The following is a 13,415-nucleotide window of genomic DNA, read 5'->3' on the forward strand; positions in this document are numbered from 1 at the left end:
GTGTGTGTGCATTGATGGGAGCAGTTCTTGTGCCTCAATCCATCTGCTTTCCTGCCTAGATCTCCATCCTCTATACTGTCTGGTCATGACAGCTCTGACACACACAAACACACACACTTCTCCTTTACACACCACTGGTTTGAGGCGCTCATATTCTCATGGGAGGAGAGGGGGGGTTGGACAGACAAAATGGAAGCAGGCGAGACTGATCATTTACATAAGGGTAGGACACAGACCCTCTGTGGGACGCTGTGTGTTCAACACTTCCCAACAACTTACCCTGAACTGGACAGCAATGCCACCTAGTGGTGGCTAAGATCCATTGCATCTCATTTATGTTTATTCAATGAGGAAACAAAGGGAAAAGTGGGATGTTCATTTTAAAGGGTTATTACACCCAAACTGTAAACTATTAGCCATTACAGCCCACACAGCTGTGCAAAAATTGTCCCAACACCTCACAGCTCACCAACAATTAGCGGGAACATTTAGCCTGATCACTGTTAAAGGTGAACTAATTAAAATACATGTGCTTCAACATTTTGTTGAATTAGTCGTTATTGTTTGTTGTAACTGTAGCTAATACTGCACACTGTTTTGTTTTCAAATATTTGCATGTCTGCTGTCTTTAGCATGCTGCAGGAAGTTTTTGAATTTCATTTTGTAGTGGCGAGTTGAGACTCCTGCGTGGCTGCTTCTTTAATTTGCCATTATAAGAGCACAGGCAACAGTGGATGCATGTCAATAATGATCTTTAATGTCAATATATACATAACTTGAAAGAAAAATAGAATCTTAAAAATCAAATGAAATAAATACAGTATCATACAATTTCCACAATGTCTTTTTGAAGAGATATCCATGGAAATATATATATTTTTTTTTAAATTCAGCCTCTCTGGTTCGATGGGGTACGTCCCATCCCCCCCAGAGAAATCCCTACAGCTCCTCCACATGCTCTTCATCTTCATTTTATATATATATAATATATATATATTTATATATTTTTTGCAAATAAAAGTTTTTGTTATCGTTACCACATTGCTGTTACCCTTCTAGACTTTTGTCTGTCTGCAGCTTATTTAGCCTCTTTTGATACATTGTTAGCATCACAAAGTAACATGAGCCAGGGGGGGAAAAATTAATACAGGTTCTGTCCATACATGCATTTATGTAACCAAAAGTGCAGATAAATGATTTTGATCCTGAGGAACTTTTTTAATTTCCTCGGTCCTGCACTGTGCCTTAGTCAATGTCATCTACCCAGCACTCTTACACATAAACCATTACTTCACTTTGAAGGAAACAAGGTAAAGAGAGCAATGCAAACAAAGTAAGGAGAGAGAACTGAGGAGGAGAAGGATGGCAGAGTGAAGATGAAGAGCAGTGGGGGGGTGGGCACAGTTTACCAAAGCAGCTTAGATTTAGCCAATCACAGTGAAGGAGAACATCAGCTGGTGCGTTTCTTCCCCACATGTGGAAGAAAGAATGAAAGGCGAGGAGGGCAAGTGCATATGAAAGCTGTGGAAATAAATACAAGTCTGTCTCCCCAGCAGTAACAGATATGTGAGTTTCCCCTCCTCGGCCGACTTCTTCGCAATGCAACCTCGTCCAGTGTGTATGTGTGTATGTGTGGGGTGTGATTGCAGATATTGGTTGTGTTAAATAAATAGATAAAAAAGAGAGGGAGACAGTAGTTCTGACTGGCCAAGACTTGGGTCTGTGTGTGTGTGTGCGCACTTTGTGTTTGAGAGTCTGACAGACTGGAGGGGCGAGCTATGTGTGTGTGTTTCTACATGTCTGTTGAGGTGAGTTTCTTCATGCTGCGTCTCTGGGCCAGACTGGACGCTGCCACAGGCTCCAACACAGGCTGACTCGTTTTCTGGCTCAGTGCTGAATAGGTGGCAGCCATGGCTCCCTGAGAGACAAATGGATGTAACACAGTGTGACAACATTACATCATTGCTGTTGAACCCGTTCTGCAGGCTGCAAACCTCAAAGCAGAAGATTCAATTTCTTGTTTAAAAGCTTTGTGATACATAATGTGTCCCAGCTTAGCTTTCAGTCATTACTTTGTAATGCCTATTTGCCTACAGATTACACTGCTGATTAGGAGAGAAACAAAGGTTTGACTGTAATGCCCACACTCAACACAAAGAACCAAACAGCAGATCCATTAATTTGACAGCTTTGGAACAATTATTCTTCTTATTACTGAATAGTGCTTTTGTCTTTAAATGTCAGATTTCCCAGATCTGTCAAAACTTAGAGATGTATACTGAAATATATTGAGCATGGCCATTAAAGGCAAAAATCTAGGAACTGTCAGATGTTTGTCATTTACTTGTGTATCTAACCTAATAAATCAATTATTTAAATAGTGTCCGAGTTGTTTTCAGCAGGTTTGTCAGATTCTGGGCGAGCTGCCTTCACTTCCAACTCATTCAACACTGTAGCACACAAGGTTTGTTTATGCCTGAACCACCCACTTATCCAGATATGAATCAGAAGCAAGTCATGCACTAAACTAGACTTACTGCTGTGTGATTCTATGCCCACACCAACTGTTGCTGTTTATATTCAGATCTGCCCAGACTTTTATTAAAATATGTAGACAAGACTCTGTCCCTTACGTTAAAGCCAAACATTAGCAGGTCATACTGAAAATTAATGTAAAATGTTATTAAAAACAGTCGTCACAACTGAAGAGAAATACTATCAGGCTGATGCCTCGGCGCGAGTACAGAACACTGCAGATAACCAGGTCCCTCCATCAACAGTGATACTGTGCATTGGCTCTGTTGTGTCATTTCCCCTGTAACACTTTCAAATAGACTCACATTTTAAAAGTCATTCCCTTTGCAAGTGGAAGGATTCTGGTTTGATTCTGGTTGCTTATGGGTCAAACACTCACTGCTGCTTACAGTTGATGGTTGATGTTTAGTTCGATTTTTGATGCTTACCTCTATACTTAATGTGTGTGAGTAACTATTCGCTATTTCAGAAAAGCGAGAGGACAACATTCTCCTTTTGTTGTCAGTAACCTAGCAACAGTATTCAACACCCACCAAAATAAACTACACAACATGCAACAGATCTGAGTAAATGTCAAGATGAGAGATAAGAATGGACAGGAGCTAGTATTAGCAACAGATAATAGTACAAGTGCATGAGTCACCAAGGACCTCTTTTATTGTGAAGAAGCACAGAGAGTGCAGGAGTATGATGTCAGCAAGAACAGAGCATAACCTCTTAGTGTTGTGGCATGATGTAAACCTGCATTTTGCCAACAAATGCTAAGTTAAGGCCATTACCCGTAAGACCAGCATGTGCTAATAATGGGTTACTAACATAGTGTAGTGTATGTACTTACCTTGACGAGGTGTGGGGCATCATGGCGCGTCAGCTGGAAGTGTGGTAGCGTATCTCTGCATGTGATCCAGGAATGCTTTAGAACCTGTTCTGCTGTGTAACGCTGGTGAGGGTCTACATGTAGCATATGAGACAGAAGGTCCTGGAACACATACACACATGGTCACAGACATGTATGAGAAAACAACACAACCAGAATGAATTTATAGCATCACAACCGTACAATTCCCCTATTTTCATGTATATTAAACATTTAAATACATTGGCTGGTCAACTTTTGTTCAGTCATCTCCTATGATAAGTTATGTCTGATCACTAAAACAAGTCAAAACATTAAGTCTTTGAACCAGTGTCAGTGTGCATCTGTGTATACCTTTGAGCTGTCTGATACAGTGTCCCAGTTGCCACCTGTCAAAGAGAACTTTCCAGATCCTATCCGGAGAAGAATCTCCTCTGGTGTGTCATTTGGCCCATTAGCAAACGGCGTGTATCTAACAAAGAGAATACATAAAAAGGTAAAGAGAGGATGCAATTATCAATTTTACATGTAGAGACATAATCCAGGCTTCAAACTCGGTTTAAAGGCTACGCTAGTGACACAAGCATGGTTGTACTGCCATGTTTAATAGACTGCTTTATAAATGTGGATGCTCAGTTTATTATTAAACAACCCCTGCTGCTCCTTGAAGTTGTTCCTGAGAGCAGTCTTACCCTGCCAACATGGTATACAGTAGAACTCCAAGACTCCATATATCACAGGCTGCGTCATAACCTTGTCGCATTAGTACCTTGCAACACACACAAACAACAGGCGGCAGACTATTAGACACTTGTATTAACAATGTGAATAATAGATGACATTTTGTCTACCTCTTGTTTCTAACCCCTGTGTTTCAGGTTCTCCTTACCTCTGGTGCCACAAAGTTAGCGGTGTAACAGGGCGTTAGGAGCAGGCCGTTGCCCCCCCGAAGCTGCTTGGCGAATCCAAAGTCACAGATCCTGATGGAGTCAGGATTCCCAGAGTCATCCATGTACAGGATGTTGCTGGGTTTCAGGTCTCGGTGTACCACCTGGAGAAGAAGAGGGGGAGCAAATATTAACAGAATATAATTATGAATTGAAGTCTGGTGTGTGAGCAGCATTGTTCCCTCACCCCTTGGCAATGGAGGTAGTCAACAGTCTTGGTGATGGTGTAGAGCACAGCACTGGCCTCTCTCTCAGAGAAAAACTTCTGCCTGAGGATTTTATCCAGCAGCTCCCCTCCCTTCATCAGCTCCGTTACCAGGTATACATACCTGCCATCATCATACACCTGGAATAAGTACACACACAGACATTGACCTCATCAGTATAAACCCTCTAAAACTTCACCAGCGTTGGAGCTCTCACACATAAATGTTACCTACATCTTTTAGAGTGATGATGTTGGGGTGCTGTCCATATCGCATCAAAATTTCGATCTCTTCAGAGGGGTCCCTCTTACTTTTGTCTATAATCTGAAAACAGACAACAGTCGTTATAAAACAATTAGATGTTCAACAACAACAACACTGTAACAACATTTAGAGCACTTTAAACATAAACATAATGTTTAAACAGAAGTCTGTGAAGCTGTGCTGCCCTCTGCTGGGACTGCAGAGGGCAGCAACATCCAACATGACTGCTTCAGTTACAGCAGTTTCACACCTACTGCACTAAGTGTGCAATTTAAAAAATATGGTGCTTCCTGGGCTTATCACATGGTGTGTGTATATATGTAAGACAACAGGATATAAGCTCAGGTATTGATGCTTTAATAGAGGTTGTAGAGAAGTCACAAATTACCTTCACAGCATAGTCCATGGCAGAGACTCGGTGTACACAGCGTTTACAAATAGAGTAGGAGCCGACCCCTATGTCCTCCTGCAGCTCATACAGATCAGAGAACTTGGCTGAGCCCCCGTGCATCTGCAAAGGACAGAGATCATTACAATCGATTCTGTCAAATTAACTGTATAAACCAGTTTAATCAAAAAGCCTGTCACCTTCTCCTGCCAGAGTGGAACTAAAGCAGCCGTGTTGTAAACTACACATTCAGTCCAACTGTCTACAGATTTACTGGCATTTTTTTTAAAAATTTGGCTTCACATCCTGTGGCACAGCGACAAAACGCTGTCAAATTTACAGCTGAATGGTGTGAAAACACCTAAGCAGAGTAAATGTTTCCAGAGGACACTGTGTGTAGTAAAGTGTGTCAGTAAAACACTACAGCTGTTCCAGGATCATTCATAGTGGCCCTAAAACTTCGGCCATGATGCCAAACTTTTCAAATTGCAAAAAAAAAAAAAAAAATCACTTCAGTGTAAGCAATGGATCTGTGATCTTCACAACACTGCCAGAGCACTTCAGAAGGAGGAATTGTTTTCACACTAGTAGGAAAGCACTAAATGGATCATCACAAAGAGACTGTTGTGATAATTGTTCTTTCACATTTACAGATGTGTTAACTTGAAGTGTTGCCTACTTTTCAACTCTGCTTGAAATGTGTCTAAGCCTCTGTAGTAAAGTAGCTTCTAATTAACATCATGTTGCAAAATGACAAAACCTTCTCAGTGCACTGTTAGGGCCAAATACAATACATTACTTACTGTTCACTACTTCAATCAAGCTCCAAACGTGCAGAAACACATAGTTTGACCTCCGATACAGGCAAGACAGTACTATGATCAATAACGTTTATGTCGAGGTCACATACAAAGAGATAATGCATGTTCACCTGAACTATAGGAAGTATGCTGAGCAGCGGCGAGCTCTTGTTCTCGTCCATAGGTGTTGGAGCAACAAAACTGAAGCCTTTGAAGAGCTGGTGGGCGTTTGCACTGGGCGGGATACCTGGGGAGTCTATATATACAAAGGATAATTCATAATATTGACAGACTGTACGTACAAACACCTGCTCATTTTGAGTCATAGTTGTAGTCGGAGCTCAAATGCAGTTTCCATGGCTGCAGGAGTAAGCATGTGAGGAGAACACGTGATGTGTGTAGGTGTACCTTTAGGCGTTTTAGCGGTGAACTCTGGGTCGAAGCAGAATGTGTCATCTGGTTTACCTGCTGCAGGCTTGAATGGGGGCTGGAGCTCTCTCCTGAACAGTTTCTGAAGAAAGCGCAGGTACAATCAAGCGTGCACGTTAGAAATCAAACCCTACCACAGGCTGTTGGAAATGTGTGTGAACATATGTGCAAGAGAGGCCAAGACCCCTCCCAGATTAACCCCCTCCAAACCCTCCACAGTACAGTTCGGCCAATAGCATCCTGCAGGCTCTTAAACACTCATGCAGGGCTATTAGTGCACACACAGTGAGAACTGGACATCTGCCCAGACCCACACACACACAAACAGAGTTACTGTAGCCAAGACTGATGGCCAGTAGTCATCAAGCCAAACGTTTGTTAGGTGTGAATCCTCAACAGAAGCTGTGGCGTTACATATGTGTGCATGTGTGTGGGTATGTGAGAAATGAGAGGGAAGCGTGTGCGCGCTTACATTCCAGTCGATGGTGGAAAAGAAAGCGTGGCGTTTTATCTCCTCCACTCCATCGGGTCCAGCACCTACAGACACACAACACTTTGGTTCACTTAACCTGGCACATTTGTTTCAAATGTTTTCAGAGAATCACCACTTTCACATCTTTTCCTCTCTGTGGTTTTCACAGTGGGCGTTATAATGTTAGCTTTGCCTAAGTGGATGGCAGATGTGAGGATCATCTCCTTACCTAGTCTGTTAGCAGGGTTACGTTTAAACAGCATTCTCAGCAAACTCTGGGCTTCCAAACTCAGGAACTGGGGCATTCCCAATTTTGCTCTGTCAGAATGAAGCACAGCGCAAACAGGTGAAAATGAGCAACAAGAAAAATTAGGACTGATCATTATTTATATATCATAGCATGCTGTAATCATTCCATAATGACTCACTTAAGAATCATGTTCATGGTCTCATTGCGGTCTTTTCCTTGGAACGGTAATGTCCCAGTTAGCATCTCAAACTACAAACGCACAAAATGAAGAATAAAAAAAAAAAATCAGATAAATTATGTGAAAGAAATAAGTTGTCAAAACAGTGCGTGTATAAGTTTGTGTACCATAAGTACTCCTAGAGACCACCAGTCCGCACTCTGCGTATGTCCTCTCCTGTTGACCACCTCAGGGGCCATATACTCCACCGTACCACAGAAGGAATAAGCCTTCTTATCAGCATCTACTGACTCTTTACTCAAGCCAAAGTCTGTGCAACATCACAAAGTTAAATGTAAAAATGTCAATGTGGAAAAAAGGTGAATGCTGAATGAAATCTGTGGATAATTCAGGCATCAAATCAAAACCATACCTGTCAACTTTATGTGTCCAGCTTCATCAAGTAAGATGCTGAAAGACAAAAGCACACAAGTGAGATCATAGATTATACTGGCATAATTCCTTCCATGCCTTTATTTAAATGTCAAATTGATTGAAGATGAAAGACATCTTGACTGAAACGTTTTCTGCATGTCCTACAGCACAGAGTAACAGCCTTGACATTACATTTTCATACAAGGAGAAGACCCATATAAGCATCATGTAGATACAAAAATACCAAGTAAAAAAACATTAGTGGCTTGGTACTGCTGAGAACACTAGATGTTGTGTATGTGTTTTTGGTGTGGGGTCAGTGAGACTGTGACGTACTTCTCTGGCTTGAGATCTCTGTAAACTATGCCCAGGTTGTGCAGATGGTCGAGGGCCAGGGCCAGCTCTGCAAGGTAGAATTTCACATCTTCCTCTGTAAACATAACCTGATAAGAACTGGACAAATTTACTCTCTGAACTCTGAAAAGAAATTCAGCAGCAAAGAAAAAAAAACATACACACAACTTCAGTTCTAACAAGGAGAGAAAACAGAGTATTATTATTGTCACAATATCAACACATCAAAAAAAAAAAGGTTACACAACTCAGCAAGCTGTTGATTTGACATTGCTGGCAGCGATTGCTTTGGTGGTTCTGAGAGATGCTTTCAACACAAGGTCTATCTAGAGAACAATCACACATTGTCTGAGTACCCAGAAAGCATTTGAAACGCGCTGATCTGGGCCTCTAACTGACAAGCAACTGATGATGTAAAAAGCGATAACAATTCCAAGAAAGGCACCATTTCCACAAGGAATTCAAGTCATAATTTGAATAAAAAGACAAGAACAGGTTATGTTCTAAGAAAATAAACACTAAAACATCTGTTCAAAAACACGTTTAAAACACCTGATGTTAAAAACTCGTGACTGTAAATGACATGTTGTCATTTACAGAATAGGCATAAGCAGGCTTAAGGCAACAAAACGTCATCTTACCTCTTTGGATAAGCGAGTGAATACATCCCCTCCCCTGAGAAAGTCCAGTATTAAATACAGTTTCCCTTCTGTCTGAAAGGCTAGGGGAAAAAACAAATCATTTATCAACAGGGTAATAAGACTTATCACAACAGAGAAAACAAGCTTGTGTTAATGGTGTCTACATTCCACATTGAGGTCTTGCTGTAGTCCGGTTCACTGTCTTAACTTATTAGGACACTTAGAGGAACTGATCTGACAGAAATAATCAAGTGCAGCAGTAATCAAGTGTCAAGTCTTTTAGTTGAATAACTGTACTAACAATTAAAAATGAAAAAATAAACAACCATAACACATTTTATTGGACCTTGAAGATGCACATAAGCAGCTTGACTCATGCACAACCTTCAAAGGTGGAGTAAGCCTTTCCAAATGTTTTGTGAATCTCCTCACAATCTGCAAGCTGTTCGTGCTGTGTGTGAAGAGCAAGAAGAAAAGTGAGAGCAAAAATGAGAAAGAGGTTAGAAGAGAAGAAGAAAAAGGGAAGGTAAGCCTTGTTGAACCTAGCAAAGGATCAGACAGCAGCTAGGTGATGCTTTGACATCTGCAACATTTTCCTATGGGGGAGTTAAATACTGATGTGGAGGTTGTTTTTGCTCATGAGTTAAAAAAGGCTGTCTGTGTTACACAGAACCAAGATGCACTGTTGTTGTGATGTTTTCTGTAGTAGCAGGAGAAGTGTGAGTGGTTAGTCTTGCTGCCTTTGTGATAGATGTTCAGCACTTTAGGGAAGACGAGCAATGAAAGGAGAGGTTTGTTTGTTTGGCTACAGAGTTCAAATCTCTTTTTCAGGAATGGCTTATTCCACTCATTAAGTAGTAATCTCTGTTACAATCCTGTTTCTATTCATCTGTAAACATTCTATGTTTCTAAGTTTCTCTTACCGTAGTGCAATTTCACTATGAAGGGATGATTGACTTCCACTAAAATGTCTCTTTCCATTTTAGTGCGAACTCTGTCCCTGACTGCAGAGACAAAGCAGAAAGGGGCAGTGAGACACTGTGGACAGAACATTCTGAAGATTTTAGTGCTGAGCTAAATCAAACACAGCAGTGCACTACCTTTCAAAGATGCCTTTTTTAGAACTTTCATTGCATATAACTGACCAGCATCTGGACCCACTATCTTCCTGACAAGAAACACCTGAGAGAACAAGACAGCAAATTCAGACAAATGCCCACACAGAAGGAAGGTGTTATCGGTCTGCTTAGTGTCCTCACCTTGCCAAAAGAGCCCTGGCCGAGGACTTTGAGCAGTTCAAACTGAGATGGATCAGCTTTCTCACAGCCCTCTTTCACATGGTGGGTGATAGGAATTTCCTTATATGTCTCATCATCCTACACATACAGGGTCAGCATGAGACAGACACACGAGGCAGCTGGTATGTCATCCTACATGTGTACTCACACACACACACACGCACAAAGACCTAAGTATTACTTACACAGTGTGAGAAAGACTCCCCCTCCTCCATGGGCTCATCCATGATCTGATGTCCATTGACCTGCAGCCAAACAAACAAATTTTGATCAGAGGATTCATCAACAGTAAACACTTTCGCAAAGCTTGTTCATCCTCGTTTTCAGCTGAGCAGGACCATGACTGCAACTGCTGCACGCCCACATGTATGATGGAAGAATCAACAGATGAAGTCGATGAGTCACATGCAATAACACTGCGCTGTCACTTTTCCAAGTGAAGCTTTTATTTGTTGTCAAACAGTATGGAGTACATACTTTAAGCCTGTCCAGCTGTCCGGCTCTCATCCTGTCATTATAAAGCCCCTCATTATTAGTATTCTAGCTTAATCCCCAGCCAGAGCAAAAACAACATGTCTGACTAGCTCTGAGTCTGATGTTTGCTACAGCTATAGTCAGCATTCAGCCTCTTGAGGACAAAACATAGCCCGGTGGTGATGAGGGTTTTTTTTAAAGACTGCAGATAGACATGCCTCTTTATTTATTCAAGCAACCACAGACAATCATAATGCTGCAGAAAAGTAAAATTAGATATGTCAGCATCTGCAAGCAAATCATACAATAAACTGACCGCTGTATTATCCAGGTCTGAATATTTCAGTTCTGTGCTGAAGCTGAGCCTGCATTATGTATTCAGTCCAGTGTGTTTGTCTGTGTTGAATTCCATCAAGCCTCTGAAGAGGGGGGATGAGTCATAGCGCTACGCATGCCCACTCAGTGGGTGGAGCCACCAACATACACTCACGGACATCCACAGAACAGAGGCCAGCAAACCACTTTCCAATGTCTTAGTGATACTGAATCACACTAGCGGCATTAAACATTAAAAATCAGTCAAGATACACACTTCAAAGTGTCTGATTTAACACAGAATAAAGTCCAAAATGAAAGCCTGTATCTGTGAGCCAAGCCAGGGCAGTGCTTGTGTCATAATTCACACATACATTTTCACTCCCACCTTTGCTGTGGCTCATCATGGCTTGTAACAGCCTACACTTGCAGGACAACGAGGCAAGCCTTTTTCAGCCGTTTGAAAATATGTCTGACAGTCATACAGAGACATAAAGGGTTTGATCTTTAAACATCACCTTCAAAAAAAACAACAACAACAAAACAGATACAATGTGGATTAGACAGCCAGCATCCACACAAACCCAGTTTAGGAGGCTAAGCTGATGTTTACTTCTGTGCTCTCTGTAATCTTGGCAGCCTTCAACGGTGCAGTATTAGGTAAAACAGCAGATTAAAGTGTTTATTTGTAGCAACAGATGAAACAATTTTTGAAACTTAGTAATATTTCAATGCAGGACAGTTTAAAAGTGACTTTTCATTCTTTCTGTCTCAGCCAAATCAACTTCCAGATTCTTCAACAGACTAGTAGACAATTAAACAAACAATTTAATGGCAGAAATATCCTGGAAGAAGGTTTAGTTCATACAAAGGATGGACAAGTGGAAGTGGCAGTAACTTTTTGCTGCTCTTAAAACAGTCAGACAGACAGTTTGGACTGTAGGTGTGAAATACTGCAAAGAATCCCAGGGAAGGATCAGATCAGGATGTCAGGTCAACTTTAGCTGCACATGGAAAAAACCTCTGGCTGGTGTAAAAGTAAACGGGGCATTTTCACAGTTGTCACAAGACAGCATTTCAGGAGGTTGTCATTGGATTCACTTAAGGTCTGAGGATCACAGCTCAAGTAACTAATACCAGCTCATCCTGGTCAAATAACTTCGCAATCAATCTACAGACCTACGTGTAGCTTCAAACCATAATTTATACCGTAGGTTACTAATATAAGTTACGGCTATTGGCAGCATCACTGATTTACATTTAAGCTGACAAACCAGAACACAATTGTGTAGACATCTGACCCAAATTATCCCAGTTAGCTATAGTTTGAACAATTTTTAAACGTTACCGAAATGTGTCATTATCGTACTGTAGCCTAGTACAAACACTTTCACAGCTATTTATTACAAAGACGTTTAGGGTTGGATACAAACTTGTCTCTAACTTGTAATCCTGAAAGCTGTCAGTTTGCGAGGGCTAACTACATGCTAACGCTACATGTGCTAAGCTAGCTACGAGGTAAACTCCTCTTGAGAAGTGTAAATAACAACAAAAGCTAAGAGCAGGTCGTGTGTCAGTGGACAGAAAGTCTGACATCTCTGCCGGTTAATGGGTAGTGGCGAAAGCCCAAACATGCAGCTATTAAACTAATAAACTTGGGCAGTGCAACAAAAATAAACATCTTAACCAGCTGTTAGCATTAGCTAGCATGTTAGCATGCATCACGGTGCTCTGCAGGGTCGTGACGCGAATTTAAGCTGAACCCAGCCTCACAGATAAAGCTAACCTAACGGAACAGCTCACAGCAAAACAATGAAAGGCCGATTAATATGCACAACACGCATTTATCAACTCACCTCACTACTAACGCTGTTTACCTCCATCTTGTGCCAGGATTTCTCTCCAAGTCTAAGGCATCATAGTCCACCTAGACCCCCGCTCCACGTTGCATGCCTTCCCCTCTGTGGAAGTCCGGCTGTTCCGCTTTGATGTTCAGATGCAAGCTGTGTGGCTGCGGACCGCTATCGGGATGGGATCGGGGGGTCGGTGCGGGGAATACTTGATGTTGATGACTGGATCATACGCTCGCCGAGAGCACCGCTACCCTGCCATAGATGCGAATATGGCGGCTACCGTGGTACCTGACCGTCAGTGAATGAGTTTATTGACGTATTTATGACGCAATTCAGTTAAGGATTTCCCCCGTCCAAACCAAAGCAGCCGATCTAGATAGAGAGGAGGGAGAGTGGTCGTGGTGGCGTGGGGACTTTAATGTTGTGTGACACACAGTGTGTGACACACACGCATCCGGTTGAGGGGCCGTTTGCTTGAAATAGTCATTGTCACTGTGACAGCCGGGCAGTTTAACTTATTGTTGACGCAGGGTGGAATTAAAGAGTCAAACAGACTTTTTTTCTGTGGAGAACCACTGATCTGAGTCTCTGATGTTCAGGGTGTAAGTTGAATGTTTTTAAAGCCACTGTTTCATAAGCCTGTCCATCCACAGTTCAAGTGGAAATAAGAGGCTTAAAGCTCATCCACTTTCTCTCCCACACAAACATACAGTCTTTGTGTGGTGAGCCACTGTATGTGTA

The 13,415-nt window shown here is 41.8% G+C and overlaps 1 protein-coding gene across 1 annotated transcript; it reads right to left on the bottom strand.

Moving 5' to 3' along the window:
• Window positions 1-1,758: 1,758 nt before the first annotated feature.
• rps6kal (ribosomal protein S6 kinase a, like) lies at window positions 1,759-13,090 on the bottom strand. Its single transcript, XM_028416210.1, has 22 exons — window positions 12,678-13,090; window positions 10,218-10,277; window positions 9,994-10,110; window positions 9,835-9,916; window positions 9,658-9,738; window positions 8,735-8,814; window positions 8,076-8,182; window positions 7,738-7,775; window positions 7,493-7,635; window positions 7,326-7,396; window positions 7,127-7,215; window positions 6,898-6,962; window positions 6,405-6,507; window positions 6,128-6,252; window positions 5,197-5,319; window positions 4,779-4,868; window positions 4,526-4,684; window positions 4,281-4,442; window positions 4,084-4,160; window positions 3,746-3,863; window positions 3,374-3,514; window positions 1,759-1,918 (listed from the first exon to the last, which is right to left on the bottom strand). The coding sequence occupies exons 1-22, from the start codon at window positions 12,702-12,704 to the stop codon at window positions 1,793-1,795; spliced, it is 2,184 nt and encodes a 727-aa protein (XP_028272011.1). The 5' UTR covers window positions 12,705-13,090; the 3' UTR covers window positions 1,759-1,792.
• Between the last annotated feature and the right edge of the window lie 325 nt (window positions 13,091-13,415).

The sequence above is a fragment of the Parambassis ranga genome, chromosome 10 (genome assembly GCF_900634625.1).
Source record: "Parambassis ranga chromosome 10, fParRan2.1, whole genome shotgun sequence".
Classification (NCBI taxonomy): domain Eukaryota; kingdom Metazoa; phylum Chordata; class Actinopteri; family Ambassidae; genus Parambassis; species Parambassis ranga.